This window comes from Schistocerca piceifrons, chromosome 3 (genome assembly GCF_021461385.2).
Source record: "Schistocerca piceifrons isolate TAMUIC-IGC-003096 chromosome 3, iqSchPice1.1, whole genome shotgun sequence".
NCBI classification, from domain to species: Eukaryota; Metazoa; Arthropoda; class Insecta; order Orthoptera; family Acrididae; genus Schistocerca; species Schistocerca piceifrons.
The window spans coordinates 648,923,265-648,943,179 of NC_060140.1; the positions used below are offsets into that span (position 1 = coordinate 648,923,265).

Here is a 19,915-nt window from a genome sequence, read left to right on the forward strand (position 1 = left end):
TTCGTGGATGATGGAGAAGGGTAAATGTCACTGTCAGGTTAGAGACCTTGGTCTGGAAACGACTATGTTGAAAATTATATGTGAAAATCTTTCTGATACCGAATGAGTACCCATAGCTGTTAAGGTAGGCATTTTAGAGCTCATATTTAGTGCCCATTTTTTCTTGGTTAGGTCTGTACTGCCACTTCTAAAACTGCCTAACCTACATGCTTAGCAACAACAGTACCGGTACATTTGTTTAAACGTCAGAGATATCAGAATGATTTTCGACTGGTCGTTTCCAGACCAGGGACCCATAATTCAAATTAATAAATCATCATGGAATCACTCCGTATTAAAAAAAGTCTGTGGAACATTTGCCCCTCGAGAGGCTACAGTTCCGAGTTCGAGTCCAGGTCCAGTAAACTGTTTAATCTGCCATGAAGATTCAAATCAGCCGAGGATGGGAACTCGTTTTGAAACCATAGTGTGATTTTGTAAGATTTTTCTCAGTGACTAAATTTTAAATATTGCTGGACGGAATACCTGAATGTTGTCATCAAACGAGATGGAACCTGAGATCTCGAAGAAACCAATGTCTCTGTCTGTCGTAACATAGTCGAAATCCTCGTGCCAAAACATATCGGAAGCGGTGTACGTGGCGCCGCCACTCTCGCGCGTTGACGTACCCACCCGCAGCACGTAATAGATTGGTTCGGCGGCGCCTACGATGCACCACGCAGTCGACATGACAAATCTAGGGCTGACAATGGAGCCGCCGCATTTGTGCGCCTCTATGAACTCCACGGAGACCTGCCATGGGACCTGCGAGATGTCCACCGGCTCACCCCCCAGCACGCGGCTGACGCGCCCCAGCGTGGGCGCCACGCTGCAGGCTGCGGTCAGCAGGCACAAGGCGAGGGCCCGACTCATCTCTCAGGACAGCCACGCAGCACTGCCACTAGCGTTCAGCACTTGCCTTATCAGTTATCGGCACCTCTCCAGATTTATCAATTAATTTGAATCAAAACAGAAATATTATCAGTTTTGTCAACCTCACCTAACGACTCTAGCTATTATTGAGAACAGATAACGTGCAAAAATTCTGGGTAAAGGTACTGCATTCCGTGAATTAAAGAACAACCCACTTGTAAATTTCCATTAGCGAGCAACGGTTTATGCGTGTTTCCCGAGCAACGAATTATCCATGACTTGGTCCCTTGTCTGGAAGAGAGTAACATGAATAAATAAATGAGCTACCCTGTAAGCACGGTTGTACACTAGCAGAAAAAATTACCAGCATGGAGCAACAGGTCCACATGGTGGAAGATTTTCTCACATTTTACATATACTACGCGTATTACACACGGTACACATATTACACAAGACATTATTCTTCCGACAGGATCACACATCTATTGAACAGACTGCCTGCGGATAGCAAGGTCAAAAAATATACTAGCTTCCTGTGTCTACATCGCTGTACTGAAAACGAATACAGAGACGATCCTGATATGCCAGGCATCATTTTGGTAAATGGGTATCTCCAACATTACAGACCACGCCAGACACTATTGATGTCAGTTTCGGCATCATCACCAAACTTGTTTCTGAGCAAGTGTGTTCAAACGCTCATTGCTCATAACGTGTAAGTCCCTGCTGAACAAGATCAGCAAGTAGATGCACTCCTGCAAATACGACTAAACCAACCCCTTAGTACATTTTCTTTGTTTGTTAACCTGTAAGATCTAATACGTGGTACGAATGATTTGAGGGTGAATAAAGAGCTATAACTACTACTAGTTCTACTACAACTACGGTGTCTGTTGGAAAGTATTGGGATACCTAATAGTGGACATCAATATGGAGGGTGTCCACCCACAGTCTCTATGACAGCTTGAAATTCTGCTGGGGACACTTTCAGAAGGGCGACTGAGCGTCTTTGGAGGAATGACAGATCATTCTAGCCCAAGAGTCGAAACCAGAGAATATGCTGATGTTGGGCGCTGGGGTCTCGAAAATGGTTCAAATGGCTCTGAGCACTATGGCACTTAACATCTGAGGTCATCAGTCCCCTAGAACTTAGAACTACTTAAACCTAACTAACCTAAGGACATCACACACATCCATGCCCGAGTTAGGGCCAAGGGTAGTAGTGCCAGCGAAGTTGAGGGATGAGGTTTTAAAAAAAGCACATGATCACGTGTTATCCGGTCATGGAGGGTGTAGAGCGACGAACAGGAGAGTGGCGGAGAGGTATTGGTGAAGAGGTAGGAAAGGAGATGTTGAGCAGTATGTCGAGAATTGTATACCATGTGTGCAGAGAGCAGATTTGAGCCGGAAACAGATACAGCTACAACGATTGCTGTAAGCGACGTGTCCATTCTCTATGCTGGGGATCGACGTCTTACGACCTTTCAGGCGACCACCATCAGGGAACAGATTCGTTCTGACAATAGTAGACCATTTTTCGAGGTATGTGGAGATGGTGGTTTCAATGAAGGAGCTGTATAAATTGTAAAGAAGTTGAGGACGAGCGTGTTGCATCCACAAGCCAATGGAAGGACAGAACGGGTACACAGAACAATCGGGAAGATGCTGAGTTTTTATGTGGATTCTCATCACAATCAGTGGGACGAGTATTTGAGGCATATTGTATGCACATACAACGCAAAAGTCCATACAAATACCGGTTTGAGGTAGTGTACGGGCGAAAAATGCGTCACCATTTGATTTGGTGAGGCTACAGAAAGAAGGACCGGTGAATCTGTATGTCAATTCGCAAGGACAATTGTGGATGTTTGGAAACAGGTACAAAAGGTGAACACAAAGACTGGAAAGGCAGGAAGACGCAGTAAAGCGGAAATGAAGTTTCCCGTAGTGTCGAGTGGGGCAATAGGTAATGCTGTCCAGGCCCTATACGCTAAGAGGGCCATACCAAGTTGTTGAAACCACATCCCCCGTTAGTGTTAAGCTTCAGCTGCCAACTAGAACGACGATAGTACACACTGGGCGGTTACGGCCATTTAAGGGTTGCCCGGATGTGATTCCAGGAGTGTCACAGGAAGGAAATAGGAAGAAAGAGAGAGTGAAGAGAGTTGCTTAGCAGAGGGAAAACCAGGAAGATAGAGTACCGTATGCTTTGCGGTCCAGAAAGTAGTAGAGTATTTGTAGTTTTTTTTCGTGTCATGTATCATTGGGTTTGCGTAGAGTAACTAGGCATTGTATTTTCATATGTTGTTTGTATTTTCGAATATAGCCTGCTGTGGAGAGCAGTCCTTTTGGAGATGGAGGAAGGGTGATGGTGATCCCTGTCCTCAGGTCACTGAAAGGGGGAGCATTGGCAGTGATTCATCTCTTCATCATCGGGATGGACGCCTTACAGGTGCAGCACCTGGATGGGGGTGTGCTGTACTCGAGGCAGGAAGATGTGGTGGTGTCGAGTCACCAGTGGGCGTTAAGGTTGGTATGGAACGTATGGGAAATGCGGAATGAAGTAAGGAGGCTTGAGGAAGTGTTCGAAGAACTTAGGCAGTGTGCAGAGGGCAAGGGAATGCTGAAGGAAGTTGCAGGAGAGTATAAGAAATTGCATGAGACTTATAAGACACTACGGAAGCAGGTAGGATGGATGGAGGAAGCGGTGCCACGGTTAAGACGGAATCGAGGATGGCTGAACGCAGGGGGAAAAATTTGAAGACAGATTTTGGAACCACAGACGAAAGCGATATAAAAGAACTGAACAACACGGTGGAAATGGTGAGGCAACTCGCAGAGGACAGTAGGGCACAGAAGCTTGGCATGCAACTCAGATAAGGACATTGGAAGGGGAATTCCTGAATAACAAATGGTTGCTCCGCGCATTAGCAAGGCAGGTAGTGGAATAAGCTAAGGCATCGGAAGACATAATAAATCGTAACCTGTGAACCCTACAAGGACATCTAGAAGTACTAGTTAGCAGGCTGGTGTTAACCAGACTTTTGCAAGGAGTAGCTGACAGTGTGTGGGATGTGCAGGGTGTAATAACGAATCTGCAAGAAGCGCTGCATTACGCATTGCAAGACCAGATAAGTACCGATTTGTTACCGCCGGACCAATATTTACGAGGGTTGCGCAAGGCGCAGAAGAAACTACTGTCAGGGTTATATTTAATAATGGAGCCCAGCAAGCGAAATTTGCCGTTTTTCTACCATGTTGCAACAGTAACGGTAACAACCGACTGCGTACAAGTGTATATTTCGGTCTAAATCTCGCTTATGGGGAAGAACGCGAAGTTTCAGCGTTACACGGTCCACTCATATCCAGTGAAGTGGGGAGCGTTGAGCAAGTTTGTGGAAGTGAAAACTAAAGAGGTATTGCTGATCTCGGCAACTAGAAACCGGTACGCCAAGATGGCAAGGGAGGAATTACGAAACTGCCATAGAGGGAAGGCAACGGTATATCCAGCCAGGGTGGTAAGTACCAATCTGAACACATGCACGGTGCAGTTATTTTTGCCCCGGGGGGAAAGGAATAGACTGTCCAATGGACATCATCGAGCCAAAACTGAGCTTGCAACGGGTCGGGATGCATTGGATCTTCTCCACCTACGAGAATTTGGTAGTAGCAGCAAGCTGTTTTGAGCGGAGCGGAATTTTAATCAATGGAACTAAGTGTAACATAATAGGACCAGCCTTCCATCTACCAGCGTCAATTTCAGGAGTCACGCAATTGAAAGTTACGCAGCCATAGCTGTACTGGCCAGAAGCCACTTTAGAGTTTTTGCCAAGGCTGAATCTGACCTTGTTAAATCAAACTCTGGAGTAGGTTTGTTGAGATCCGTAAACCTTTTCATTAGAGCAAGAGGGTCGCTTATCAGCCGTAAAGCTTGTCAAACATGGCGCTCAGTATAGGGAAAGGCAACGGCAAATAACGATCATTTTGAGCACCTCTGTACCAAGTGTCATCGCAGCCTTAACTTTGTTATGTGTTTTCTTTCTGATCAGGCGGAGAGCTAATTCCAAGAGGGAACCAAGGGTAGACCAAGTCCCAGTGGATTGGATATTGAGGGCGTGAAACGAGTAGGTAAGGGGTTGATCGAGCAATAGTCGTCCAGTAAGGAATTTTTACGTTTTGTTTCATGTCATGGTTTTAAGGGGCACTAGACCACGTTTAAATTTTCTAATAGTAAGGAAATATGCCATAGGTGCCGACTCAAACAAGTTAAGAGCTACTTAAGCTTCCACTCGGCGACCGGTTCTTTCCTAGCACGACTTGTTTATCACAATGGACAATAGTTTGAGACTGTGGCCGAGTTGAAAACTGCAATTCGAATGACGTGATCCTCACTCTCGGGAAAACAGATCACTGCCCACACACAATCAATGCCTAAGAGGATAGTCGCAGATTCAACTAAATACTAGGTCATAGTTGTGGTCTATTTACTGTATACGTTAGGTTATTGTGATAACGCATAACTACCTTTATATCAATTTCCATAGTTAAAGTTGTCTTGTTTCTTTAAATTTCTTAAGTATCAGTGATAATGGTAAAATGGAAATGTTTTTGTTTTGCTTTGTTGTTAACTGCACATGAAAAATGCTTGTAATACCAAATACGTAAATAAATATGTATTTTTCCACAAACGACCACGTGCCTTTACAATGCTTTCCACAATTGAATATTGCTTGTTTTCCGTCTCAGTTGCACATTTTTACTGTATGAGTAGTTTCTATTTCACTCGATGATCTTCAGATCAATGTAGATGCAAAAGAAACCCTTCCGTGTCAGCCAGTACAGAAACTCCACATCAGTGTGGTATTCTGGCTAGTAACTGCTGTACAGACGCGACTGGTTGCGTATGCAACTGCATAGATGTGAGGATGATAAGCGTATGATCAAAACTTATCATTCAGTAAAAATGTGCAGCTGAGGCAGAAAAAAAATCGATATATGATTTTTTTAAATTTTATTTGTGTATATCGCCGTGTGACCGTACATTCATACATGTGTCATTGTCATGGAGAGCTGCAGATATCTGATAAGACGACGATTAAGAAGAGAACGAAGGCAGCTGCGACACAGTCGGCAAGATGCTGCAGTCGGCGCTCGTCGTGTGCCTGCTGTTAGCAGTGTGTAGCTGCGAGCGATTCTCGAGGGTTGGCGGGCTCTTCCCAGACGTGGACAAGCGCATAGTGGACGGCGAGACCGTCAACATAACACAATACCCGTGGACCGTCTCGCTGCAATTCCTGACAAACCACAGGTGCGGCGGCTCCATCATCAGTCCCAAGTGGGTGTTGACAGCAGCAAACGTCGTCTACGGCACAGCATACTTTTACTTCACAGTACGGGCGGGTAGCTCAACACGTGAAAGTGGTGGATACGTATACGACGCCGTTAGTATGATCCTGCACGAAGATTTCAACACCTTTACTATAGACAAGGACATCGGTGTCTTCGAGATCGCCGGATCCTTTACTTATGATGACACTGTTCAGGTACCACCAACATAGTGGTGTATAATTCACTCCTCCTAGACTTAAGTTTTGTGTGTACGAAACGTGGTTATTCCGCATAACCACGTTTCATTGTCCCACCTCTCTCCCTCTCTCTCTCTCTCTCTCTCTCTCTCTCTCTATCTATCTATCTACCTCACTTTCTCCCTCCACCTCCTCTTTCTCTCTGTCTGTCTTTCTCCCTCTTTCCATCCAAACCTCCCTCTCTCTTTCTATTAGTTTAGTCGGTTCCAACATTACGACCCCCTAAAATTATAGCATGCAAATTTCTTCTATCCTGCACCCTCTCCTGCAAACTTTATATCTTGGAATCTATTACTTCTGTGATGCAATCCATCCCACCATTTTCCGCACTTCTCTCTTCGTGCTATCGATCTTCCCCAGCATTTAGGTCTTTTCCAGTGCATCATATCTTCTCATAAAGTGTGCAATGGAGGAGTTTTTGTATCAGTATCAGAACTTCCAAGAATAAAACTGATTTCATTTGTTGTAATAGCGTCCTGTTCGCTCTCTTTGCGGCCCACAGAATTCAAAGGAGATGCCTCCAACATCACAGATCAAAGATTTCTATTCTACGACGTTCATCCTATCTTGTGGTCGAGGTTTCCCGTCCATACATTACTACTGGAAAGACCATATTCTTACTTAGAACCTTTGTTGTTAAAATTACGTCTCTGCTCCGTAACACATTAACAGTTAAGAAATTGTTCCGGGCCTTGAAGCCGTGGTTGGATGAATTTCACATTAAAACCCAACGTTTCGTTTCATTTTCAAGGGGGATCGTAGCTTCTTCGAGTTTCCGATTCACGCGTGGCTCGCTGTTGAGTGCATCAAAACTCCATTTAGGCGCGCTCCCGCTCAGTGACGTGCCGTCACGCGCTTTGAATACCCAGGTGCAATTGGCCGTTTTCTGTTGCCGTCGTCTGCTGTTGCTATCGCACCATGGTGGAAGTCTCGTACACATTTTCCTCAGCACCGGGCTAAGGACGGCACTTCAATTTCCTGGCTGCAAAGCATATTCGGCAACGACTGATCTGTTAGTCACACCCCTTCTGCAGTTGCCCCTGGGCTCTTCTAGTCGTTTCTGACCGTTCTTTTTGTAGCACCCACGTACATATCCCCACAGTTACATGGGATCCCATAAATTACTGCTTTTTTAGTGGTTTGCGGGAATCTTCGGTCAATTTCAGGTCTTCATGTACCTTCCAGGTGGATTTTTAGATTACCGCTACGTTCTGTTTTGTAAAGATTTCTCCTGTGCGGTCAGCAATGTTCTAAACGAAAGGCAGGAAAACTTTCGACTTCACAGGCGCTTTCACATCATTATGATTTTTGCACGGCTGTCTTAACGCTCTTTGTACCTCAGCGGACGAATAACAATTCTTGAGCAATGCAATGGTGTTTTAATTCCGTTCAAGCAGCTCTGGTTCGCAAATATTCTTTGCTCGATCCGTCAACGTTTTTTTGTTGTGGCTGAATAGTGTGTTGGTTTTCGGTAAACTGTATGGCCTAAGCTGCCATCTTCTTTCTCGAAAAATAGCACATCCAGAAAATTTAATCCCCCGTCTGTCTCCTCCTCCATGGAAAACTGAATCTTCGGATTAATCCCGTTGGGATGCTTATGGATACCACCCTGTTCCTCTTGCCATCGTCTACATAGCGGAATCAAACACTCGCCTTTTCTTGGCGGTTTCCAATGCCTGCTCCTAGAATTTTTCCATGAAGAATTTCACTATAACTGGTCTTAGGGGACTCCCATTAGCCACGCCATCCGTCTGTTCATAGTACTCATCATTCCATTTGAAATATGTGGTCATGATGCAACATTTGTACAGTTCTGCATTATTAGGAGGAAATGCTCTGATTCAGATGTTGTGCTCGACCGCTATCCCGTTTAATTTACTGATAAACTGTGCCGAACTTCAGTCTGGAATCGCGTGACCGCTACGGTCGCAGGTTCGAATCCTGCCTCGGGCATGGATGTGTGTGATGTCCTTCGGTTAGTTAGTTATAAGTAGTTCTAAGTTCTAGGGGACTGATGACCTCAGAAGTTAAGTCTCATAGTGCTCAGAGCCATTTGAACCATTTGTGCCGAACTTTTGATGTAGGAGTCCGATTGCTCCACAGAATGTCGTAATAACTTCGTCAAGAACTTGGCAGTCTAATAGGTGGGTCCGCAGCTCGTGGTCTGGTGGTTAGCGTTAGTGCCTCTGGATCAGGGGGCCCAGTTTCGTTCCTGGACGGATCGGGGATTTTCTGCACCCGGGGACTGGCTGTTGGTGTTGTCCTCTACATTTTATCATCACGCGGGAAAACGGCGAGACTGGACTGTGAAAAGATTGGGAATTTGTACGGGCGCTAGTAACAGCATCGTCGAGCGCTCCACAAACCGAACATCATCAAACAGGTGTGCGAACCAATGGCGCTCATTATAATTCTCAGAATGACGAATGATTATTCGTACACTGAGAGTAAAAAAAGTATTAAGGCCGCCGCGCAAATATCATAGCGATCCACAAGCGTCTATGAAATTGAAAGTTCTAATACCTTTCTTTAATTACGTTACTGGCTGCATAAGAAAAATCTTGGCAATATCTTGACAAAACATTCGGCAACCAATAAAGTTCTTGGTGGTAGCACATCCGAATTGGACAGACTTTCTTGAACGTTCTGTCCGGTAGAGGACTTTTTTATCAACTATTTAACAGTTTTAAGAACTTTGTCACTGAGGGTCTTGATTCAGTTTCATGTGTGTCTGTGGGTCTAAAAAGACGTTGATCTTACTATGACAATCATATTCAAAACTACCGCCGCATTTCCGCTGCCAGCAGAGAGAATGATAATACTATAGTTCTCATTCAGGCCTTTTATGGCACTCCTCTCACCCAAATTTAAATTACTTTCTTCAGCTGTAACCGTGCCCACATTACGAATGCCTGCTCCTGCACTGGCTATTATTTCCTCCGCGATCACAACTCGCGGACTAACGGCAAAATTTTCACCCTTGGCCAGCAGTCTCTCATCGTCAGATAACGAATGTCCGTATAAACTGATAACCGTGCGGAAAGCGTCGAAGTGGCGGATCGTCAGATTAGGTTGCAAATTATCAAATTTCTGCTTCTATCTACCAGACGTTGTCACGTTTCCTGATACTATCTTGCAATAGCCTGTCAAATCTATTCACGTCACCACTATAATATTTATTACTGGTATTTACATGGGGAGACACTGACGTACAGTCTGTGATTGCCAGGTCCCGGCGGATCTGTTGAGTCCGCTCTCGTAGTATTGCCTCTTCGCCCGTTCGAAACTTCACTGCGCCTTGGCCGAGCTGCACAATCGTTTAATCCTTGAAAACTTCGAAATAGTATTGAACACTCTGCGACAAATAAGAGGGAACACAGATGTTGCACACTCTTCTTCTGAAAACATTCAACGCATCACACCTCCTCTCCGCAGAGCCGTCTAATTCTAAAAACGAAACTTTCACGGCCAGAAATGCCACATTCAATAAAATATTCCTTGCTATTGTGCTTTCATCGGATGGATTTTACACTGTCACCCACTAGGTAGTTTTCAAGAAAGAAGATGGTAGCTTAAGCCACATGTTTTGCGGAAGCCCCCACTCACAGAACGTTACCTACACCTGGTTTCGAACCACCACTCACAAAAAAGCCATGTATCATAAAAACATTGCCTGACAGAGCAAGGAATAATTGGGAACCAAAGCTTCTTGACGCGGATTTCACCTTACCAATGCATCGATCAAGAATGATTATTCGTCCAATGAGGTAAAAAGCACAAGCGCCTGTGAAATCGAAAGTTTTCCTGCCTTTCGTTAAGATCGCTACTGACCGCATAGGAACATCGTAGTAATCTAAAAACCCACCTAAAGATACAGGATCACCTAAGACTAAGGATTCTCGCAAACCACTGGAAAAAAAGCAGTTTATAGGATCTCGCGTAATTCTGGGTAGGTGTACATGGGTACTACAAACCGAACGACTAGAAGAGCACAGGGACAACTGGGAAAGGGGTGAGACTGTCAGATCAGCTGTTGTGGAACATGCTTTACAGCCAGGAGACCACCAGATTCATTTTGATAGGACTCTATTTGTTTTTGGCCATCAGTCTTCTGACGAGTTTGATGCGGCCCGCCACGAATTCCTCTCCTGTGCTAACCTCTTCATCTCAGAGTAGCACTTGCAACCTACATCCTCAATTATTTGCTGGATATATTCCAATCCTCGTCTTCCTCTACAGTTTTTGCCCTCTACAGCTCCCTCTAATACCGTGGAAGTCGTGGCTCAGAGCCATTTGAACCATTTTTTTACTCCCTTTCCGTTGAGGGAGTTTCTTGGTAATGAAGTGAATTCGTGCACGTGGACGAATTCATCTTGAGTTCTGAGGCATTTTGGGCAGCGGCCGTTGATGCACACACATCATCGGAATAAAGTATTTTTCCTGTTCTCCTTTCGAAAGCTTTCTACGGATACACAACTTTACCGGTGAAATCCTTTATACACTTCCTCTATGCACTAGGAATTTAGAAGTGCCACCAAAGGGAGGCCCACTGTCCCAGGTGTGTGTTATACAACGGAGATGTCGCCGATAACCTACAGTTTGTCCGCTAATGACTGTTTCACCCATCCACCCCATCGACATGTAGTCCGCCTTGAGCTAGAGGATTTTTATATATATATATATATATATATATATATATATATATATATATATATATATATATATATAGGGGTACCAGGCTCCCTGTCCAAGGAGTGAAGCCAAGACCCTCGTTCCATGTGATACACAACGTTCCACCATCGTGCCCTACGATGCTCGCTGAAGCGTTTCCAGAGCTTACGTTTACAGAGGATTGGCGGCACTCAGCAGATCCCTACCCAGCCAGTGAAGGCTGTACTCCCTGCTGAGGTGATCACCATTTGGCTCGACCCGGGAGACACGCGTAACTTAGCCAGTGCCGCGGAGGCGGCGAGTATTATACGTCAAATCGACAGTTACGTAGTATTTCACGAAACACTGGGACTGTCAGTAAATCTGGGTTTACCCTTAAGCACAGTCCACCGTTCAATCACATATATTTACAAAATTCTCGGCCACTTGATATCATTGATTTACTTGTATTTATTACGATGAGCAAACACATTGTGATAGGTGGCCATTTTCATTTATTTTTAAATAAACAATGACTATTAGTCTGTCAATTAATTTGCTTAATTTACAGAACAAAACGTATTCAAAGTCTTTTCAAATAAAGTTACTGTCTAGTATAACGTAATATAGGTAGTGGAGTACATGTACCACACAAACGCCGTTTGCGCCTGTATCACACTCTCGGGCTAGGACGGAACAGTCTAAACGTGGCACTATACCGGACACTTATCTGCACTCTACATAACGGCGAGATACTTCCCACTAGATAAAGTTGCGTCGAGTGTAGTTAGTTTTTAACTTTTTAAAAAATGATCTGATTATGATCAAGGTCGAAAGTAATTACTTCTGAAGTGTATTTAATGCAAGTACTATCTAGATATAACATCACAAATAAGGCACTACAGAAGGGTCGTGGACTCTTATCTGGACATTTGGTCTTCAATCGATAAAATGAATACCACTTAAGTCCTCACGTCCTTAATCCAAATCATAGTTTACAGATTAATTTAGAACGACGGAGACCCTTTTAAATCACTAAACAATTAAAACTACACAACACTGCCATTTCCAACATGAGCGGTGAAATATGCCAGCGAATGCGTAAATACGTGATATATTCACAGCCGAATTCTGCAATAATTGATGTCAGAAATTTGCTGTTGTGTTATACTCAGTATGTGTTAAGAATGAAAATTATATCAGAACGGAGTACTGAAATTATTTTCCTTGTGGATTTTTACTTTAATGCTGGATAAACAAAAGCTCTGTCAGATAAAAGTCCGTTAATATCTGAAACCTTACAATGATGTGAAACGTATACAGAGCAGAAATACGTGTATCCTTTCATATCTTCTTCCTCTTTACCTGCACCAGAGCCCATGAAAGGTAGGGCCTTGACGACCACCTGCCTCCCCCATTCATCTCTCGAACTCGCCAGCCTTCTCCAGTTCAGCAATTCTAATCTCCTCAGATCCGTCTCTACATTAGCCAACTGTCGCAATATTGGTCTTCCCACTGAGCAGCTACCCTCTGGTTCTGCATATAGCAGCCTCTTTGGTACTCGCTGCTCTTCCATTATATGCACGAGTCCCACCCACTGTAAACTTTGTGCTTCGTGCTTCACATCTAGGGTTATCAGTGAATTTCTGCGAAGTTCTTATAGCTCTGCGTTGATCCTAATTCTCTAAGCACCATTATCGCGCTCCTTATATCGTCGGCAGTACTTTGCGTTCCCATGTATCCAAGACATTTCTGACTTGTTGTGTTATTTTTTCAGAACAACATGTAAGAACAGGTTTCATGATTGTTTCGTAATCTCTCACCTACAAGTGCCCAGAGATGTTGGAGGTTCACAGCAGGCAAAGGAAGCTGTAGTAGCACTTGTTACCTGCAGCTGTTCTTTATTTGTGTTGTTACCACGTAAATATACCTCCCAGACACTTAAAGTGATTTACTCATTCGAACTTGTTTTGTTTCCGGTGTTGATCACATACTTCGCTTTTTCCTTACCTATGATGAATCCAGGTACAGACGCTTCGCGTTCCAAAACTACATAGTTTCCCAGCACATGTTCTCTATTCCTCCAGAGGATGGTGAAGTCACCCGCAAGTGCCGTATTCTGTGTCGTCCTGTTGAAAATAGTACTCTCTGCTTTGCTTGTAGTTTTCCCATGACAATCTCCAGAGCAAAGTTGAATAACGTGGGTGATACAGAATTTTCTTTTTTGAGTCCTTGAAAGATCTGAAAATTATCGGAATAGCTGCCATTAGTTTCTATTTTGTAGTTGGCGTTGCTTAGTCATTTACAAGAGACGTATTAGGTTTGGTAGATTCACCACCTCCCGTAACGCCTTGAAAAGAACGTTCCGATTGACACTGTCGTAAGCTGCTTTAAGGTTCACATACAGTTGATGTACCTTAACTCTGAACTCGTAACACTTTTCCATTATTATCTATGGATGAACATTTAATCTGTTGCTGCTTTTTTCCCTCAAGTCGCCCTGGCAATTCTAGGCATCTGTGGTTATTGCAAATTGTTCTATCATCCTTCTTATATTTTGGTATGATGACCGATGTGTTCCAGTTTGTTGGTATTAATTCCCTTCTCCATATTTTACGAACCAATCCATCATTTTCTTTAATAACTCTATACCATAGTGATTGAATGTTTCATTTGGCCACTCATCTTCCATAAAGCTCTTCCGTTCCTCGTCTCCTAAACAGCCACAATTACATCTTTGTTCCTCTCCGTCATCAGTGGTAACTTATCTTCCTCCAAAGCTCTTTTGTTCCTCATCTCCTAAACAGCTACAATTACTTCCATGTTCCCCTCCATCACAATTGGCAACTTATCTTATCCAAAAGCTGTATAGTTCCTTATCTCCTAAACAGAAACAATAACTTCTTTGTTCCTCTCCATCATCATCGGTAGCTTATCTTCCACCAAAGCTCAGTAGCTCCTAAACTCCTAAACAGCTACAATTACTTCTTTGTTTCCCTCCATCATCACTGCTATCAGCTCGTAATATCTGTTTCTCTTTTTCAAATTCCTGTATTTGGCCAGGTTTCTATAACTCATTAAAATATTCTTCCCAACCTTTTTCTGGTTTCATTCCCGATCAGTTTTCCTTCCATATCGCAGATATCATTGTCAGTGGCTTCCAGACATTTTTTCCCTTAGACGTTCTTCTGATTCCTTTTCAGTTCTACATTCCTCGATGTCTTCCAGGCAACGTTTCTCGGATTCTCTCTGTTTCTTTTTTCCAATTGTTTTTACATTACTTCGTTTCTTCACGGCAGCCCGTGTTACTCGCTGGAGTATCTTACTCCTTGCGCTGTCGTTCCTTAGTAGCATTCTCACAGTCATCACCAGATCACTCACTTCTTCTAACTTTGTTATCAAGTTCCAGCTTGTATTGTGTCTTTAATGCATTGTTCTTTTCATTAATTGCCATTGCACTCCAGGACTAGCTTCCACCTCATCGACATTTGCTCTAATCTCTTCGTCTGTTTCTCTTTCGAAGTCTGTTCTTTCCCTGTCACTGGTGATGACTGGATCCTCATTATACGCCCTGTATCTGTATACACGATTATAAATTGTTGTTAATATCTTATGCTTACATTTGACTATCAACATATAAAAAAACATGCTCCTTGCTCGAGGGATTCTCTTGTCTGCCTTGCGGCGTCATGAAGATACGGTATGGAGTGAACACGTGTTAGCACACCGCTCTCCCAGCTGTTTTGCAGACTTCCCAGGCGTTAGAGCTGCTACTGTTCGCTCAAATAGCTCCTCAAATGGCATCATGAGGCTGAGTGTACCTCGTACCAATCCTCCCACCAAGTGAAATCCTTGTTAGTACCGAGAATCGAATCCAGGTCCTCCACATGACAGCTATTTACGCTGACCACTCAGTTATGGACACTGAAACCATCACGATATATGGATCCGACTCAACTTCTGCCACCCTCCTCACCTTGAAATCAATGTTTGAGCCATGTCTTCTGTAAATAAGCACATGATATGGCCGGTTGATTGTATCCCCATCCGGAGATTTCCACGTTCCTTTATGGATGTTATTTTGTCGGAATATGGTGCCCCTTATGGTGAGGCTTTTGTTCACGCGAAAATCAACCAGCCTGAGTCTGATGTCACTGCATTCTTTATGTAGGCTGTAGTTTCTAAAATATTCTCCAAACACGGTATCCCTTCCAACCTTGCCCTTCATGTCTCCTACAGTCACTTTCCCACCATTTCCCGCTATAGTACCATATGAACGTTCAACCTGTTCCTTAAAAGAGTCTTTTGTCTCTTCGTTGGTTTTCTCTGGGGCATGAGCGCGAATCAGTGTCGTACCGAAGAATTTCGATTTTGTTCTCAGTGTGCATATCCTGCCGTTTAGAAACTCAGGAATTGTATGCTCTGTCTACTAGGAAACGATTACAAGACTGGCTGTACCATTATTGCTGCAAAACGATGTACAGTCACCAGAGATTCTACGTAGAGATTTCCTCCCGACTACTCCTGCAAGGCTACTATTCCTGTTAGTACTTTCTCAGTTGGTCTTCCAAGTTCCTCAGTGACGCTGCTGTGTTGAGACTCAGTACTTCCTGTTATTCATTCTCAGGCCAGTCCGTGTCTGTTGCTTATTCTGTCATATGGCATCTTAAATAATGAAAGTTACTGAACAGCATAGGACCCTTGTTTTAAATTGACATTCCTAATTCGACTTAATAAGGCACTTAATGACTGACAATGAGAAATAACTTGTTGCCGACATCGTGCCTTTCATGTGCTTAGTTGTAAGTGCACGCGGAGAAGCAAAAAAATTAATGGTGCATTTTCATGTAGCTGAAATGTAAGTCTGAAGTCCCGGGCCTGACTCTTATCAGGGACTTCGCCTGACTCCTATCAGGGACTTCGCGTTTTCTGATCAGTTAAACTCCAGCAGATCTCTGGTGCTGGTGGTGTAGTGCGTATAAGGCGCTCAATGGGGAGTTCATCTGTGGCCTTGCTATTAAAGATGAGAGTGCTAATTTTTTTTAAATTATGCACCACAATGTAAAACATAAAACATGATTCTCAGCCATCCTGCTACTCTCTCTCTCTCTCTCTCACACACACACACACACACACACACACACACTCGTAATCACACGTTCACAGCCGCGCGGGATTAGCCGAGCGGTTTAAGGTGCTGCAGTCATGGACTGTGCGGCTGATCCCGGCGGAGGTTCGAGTCCTCCCTCGGGCATGGGTGTGTGTGTTTGTCCTTAGGATAATTTAGGTTAAGTAGTGTGTAAACTTAGGGACTGATGACCTTAGCAGTTAAGTCCCATAAGATTTCACACACATTTGAACACACGTTCACACGCAAGATCAAAATACGTAAGCCTTAAGTCAATTTATTTAGAAAATACACAGACAAAACGCCAGTTAAAATACGTAACAAGGAAATGTGCCTGAGTGATCAACGGAAAAATAACAGATGAACCGTTCACCTAGGAAACACATCAAAATATTTTACCCAAGGAACTATGTGAAAGTCAAAGATCCTACGGATTCTTAAAAAACGAACGCCGGCCAGGGTGGCCGAGCGGTTCTAGGCGCTACAGTCTGGAACCGCGCGACCACTACGGTCGCAGGTTCGAATCCTGCCTCGTGTATGGATGTGTGTGATGTCCTTAGGTTAGTTAGATTTAAGTAGTTCTAAGTTCTAGGGGACTGATGACCTCGGCAGTTAAGTCCCATAGTGCTCAAAGCCATTTGAACCATTTGAAAAAACGAACTAAATTCGAGTCACTGTCTCCTAAAATAGAAGGTAGATCAGCTAGGCAGTTGGTTACAGCCCTCATATTTTGATATAAACCAGAGAGTAAATACACAGACAGAAAAAAACCGCAACACCAAGAAAGTGCTGTGCGACATAAACGAAAGTTGGTAGGCGTGTTTCTATATATGAAAGATGACGTCTATTCAGAATTTCGCGCCAGTCACAAAAGAGTAGCGCTAGTAACGCTACTATGAGCATGCAATTCAGGTTTGCGTTAAATACCCTCTGTAACGGCCCTGAGCGTTAGTTGCCTTTGACACTAGACGTGTTAGTCAAGAATGCCTTTAAGGCGACAAAGACGCCATTATCAACACCTGACAGTTTTAAGAAGGTCGTATATTAGGGCTACGAGAAGCTGGATGTTGCTTCTGCGATATTCCAGAAAGGCTTGTCAGAAATGTAGCATCTGTTTCTGACTGCTGGCAGTGGCTGTCACGAGAGTGCACGGATGCAAAAAGACTGGACTCCGAACGGCGACCTGGCAGTCTCGAGAGGCAAGATCGTCGTGTTCGACGTATGGTTCTGGCACATAGCACTGCATCTGCAGTAGGAATTTAAGCAGCACTTGGCACCACAGTGAGAAAAAAACTGTTAAAGTCGGTTACGTTAAGGACAACTCTAAACCAGACGCCCTGTAGCGTGCAGTCCGTGGACGTCTAACCCCGTCTTAAGTAACTTCAGTGGGGTCAAGCGAGAGATCGTTGGAGGACAAGGTAGCGGTCTGTTGTGTTTTCTGATGATAGCTGGTTCTGCCTCGGTGCCAGTGATGCCCGTGTGTTGATTAGGAGGAGGCCAGTTGAGGACCTGGTTATCCCATGCGTCCTGACTGCAAATTAGTGCTTCAATCTAGTGATGTGACCTTTTGTGCTGCCATTCATGAATAGTATTCCAGGGGCGTTTCCCGACATGATAATGCTCCCCCACACACCGTTGTTGTAACCCAACGTGTTCTACTGAGTCTCGGCAATCGAGCACGTACCGGATATCGTCGAACTACAACTCCAGCGTCGTCCACAACCAGCATTAACCGTTCCGGTGTTGACTGACCAAGGGCAATAGACGAGAAACTGCAGCCTAAAAATTGACAGCCCGCACCTGTACAATACAATGCATGCGCATCTGCTTGCATTCTATATTCTGCGGGTTATAGCGGTTACAAATGAACCATCGTTTCACATTCGCAATGGCTTATCTCGCGCTTATATTAACGTGTGACCTTGCAATATCAATCTATCAAATTTGTTACGTAGACAAACGTATTCCCGATATTTCTTTACACTACATCAGTCATTCTTTGGTGTTGCGATTTTTTTTCCGACAGTGTATGATGTGATGGCAATGGACATTCTATTACGCATAAACCTACCCCTCCTTCCTCCTCCCCCCTCCTCCCACACACTCAAATTAGTGTTACTTGCGTCATCTAGAGAACCAGCCTACCAGAATTATAACAGTAAAGCTCGCACTTCTTGTACCATCTTCCACCGGAATGTACTGAAGATTTGCTTGTGGCTCTTGTGCTGGCTGAAAAAACTGCTCTTCTTTTCAAGAGACTAAGAGACTACTTTCTCTCAATCTAGGTGTTCTCAAACAGTGAGACTTACATCACTGTACTTTACAGCCGATTGCCCTCGCCGATTACGAGCCAGAAGTTGACGTCACCGCCTATATTACCGGCTGGGGTGTGTTGACGTCTTCAGTGGCCTTGGACTACGCTGACGAGCTGCAAGCTCACAGCGCAGTCATCATGGAGCGGAATGCGTGCAACGCCACCTACGAGTGTGAAATCTACGGTGAAGGCTGCGTGACGGAGAACATGATCTGCACGACGGAGAAGCCGTGGTGCACGGGTGACGGCGGCGGCCCCCTGGTCGTAAACAACATTCAGTACGGCATCGCCTCCTGGGGGTACACGTGCGGCCCTGGATACCCGGGAGTGTACGCCAACGTGGCTGCTCTGCGCGCGTGGGTTAATCAAACAACTGGCGTCTAGCTGTCTACGCCTACCACTTGTACTCAGTACTTATGCACATCAGTAGTTTTTTTTTTTAAATTAAAGGAACAAAAATAAATTTCGTTGAGACAACTACGAGTCGTAGTGATTCACTCACCTTCCCTCTCTTTCACACGTGCACGCATAGCGATCCAAACAAAAGAGCCTGTGTAAACGCGTAAATATAAAACTGGGACCCATCCGCTGCATAACAGAAATCATGGAGTGGCGATATGCATGTATACTGGTGGCGACAGTACCGCGTACACAACGTATAAAAGGGTGGTGTACTGGCGGAGCTGTCACTTGTACTCAGGTGATTCATGTGATACAGTTTCCCACCTGATTATCACCGTACGAAGGGAATCAACAGACTTTGAATGCGGATCGTAGTTGGAGCTATACCCATGTGACATTCCATTAAGGAAATCGTTAGGGAATTTAATATTCCGAGTTCCATAATGTCAATAGAGTGCAGAGAATATCAAATTTCTGGCATTACCTCTCACCATGGACAACGACCTTCACCTAACAACCGACAGTAGCGGTGTTTGCGTAGAGTTTTCAGTGCTAATAGATACACTATGTGATCAAAAGTATCCGGGCACCCTCAAAAACATGTTTTTCATATCAGGTGCACTGTGCTGCCAGGTACTCCATATCAGCGAACTCAGAAGTCATTAGACAGCGTGAGAGAGCAGAATAGGGTGTTCCGCAGAACTCTACGGACTTCGAACATGGTCAGGTGATTGGGTGTCACTTGTGTTATACGTCTGTACGCAGATCTCCACGCTCCTAAACACCCCTAGATCCACTGTTTCTGATGTGATAGTGAAGTGGAAACGTGAAGGGACACATACAGCACGAAAGCTTATACGTCGATCTGGTTTGTTGACTGACAGTGACCGCCGACAGTTGAAGTGGGCAGACATCTATCCAGAC

The 19,915-nt window shown here is 44.3% G+C and overlaps 2 protein-coding genes across 2 annotated transcripts; one reads left to right on the forward strand and one right to left on the reverse strand.

Moving 5' to 3' along the window:
- Positions 1-495: 495 nt before the first annotated feature.
- Positions 496-912, reverse strand: LOC124788938 (vitellin-degrading protease-like). The gene has a single exon (XM_047256225.1). The coding sequence runs from the start codon at positions 910-912 to the stop codon at positions 496-498; it is 417 nt and encodes a 138-aa protein (XP_047112181.1).
- Positions 913-6,047: 5,135 nt separating this feature from the next.
- LOC124788939 (trypsin delta-like) lies at positions 6,048-18,973 on the forward strand. The gene is made up of 2 exons (XM_047256226.1): positions 6,048-6,455; positions 18,602-18,973. Exons 1-2 carry the CDS (start codon positions 6,048-6,050, stop codon positions 18,971-18,973), a joined length of 780 nt encoding a protein of 259 aa, XP_047112182.1.
- The last annotated feature ends 942 nt before the right edge of the window (positions 18,974-19,915 follow it).

Bases quoted from the DNA above. Each gene is read 5' to 3' on its own strand.
- LOC124788938 (XM_047256225.1), bottom strand. From the start codon at position 912: ATGAGTCGGGCCCTCGCCTTGTGCCTGCTGACCGCAGCCTGCAGCGTG.
- LOC124788939 (XM_047256226.1), top strand. From the start codon at position 6,048: ATGCTGCAGTCGGCGCTCGTCGTGTGCCTGCTGTTAGCAGTGTGTAGC. The intron at 6,456-18,601 runs GTACCACCAACA...TGTACTTTACAG, and splicing joins CTTATGATGACACTGTTCAG to CCGATTGCCCTCGCCGATTA.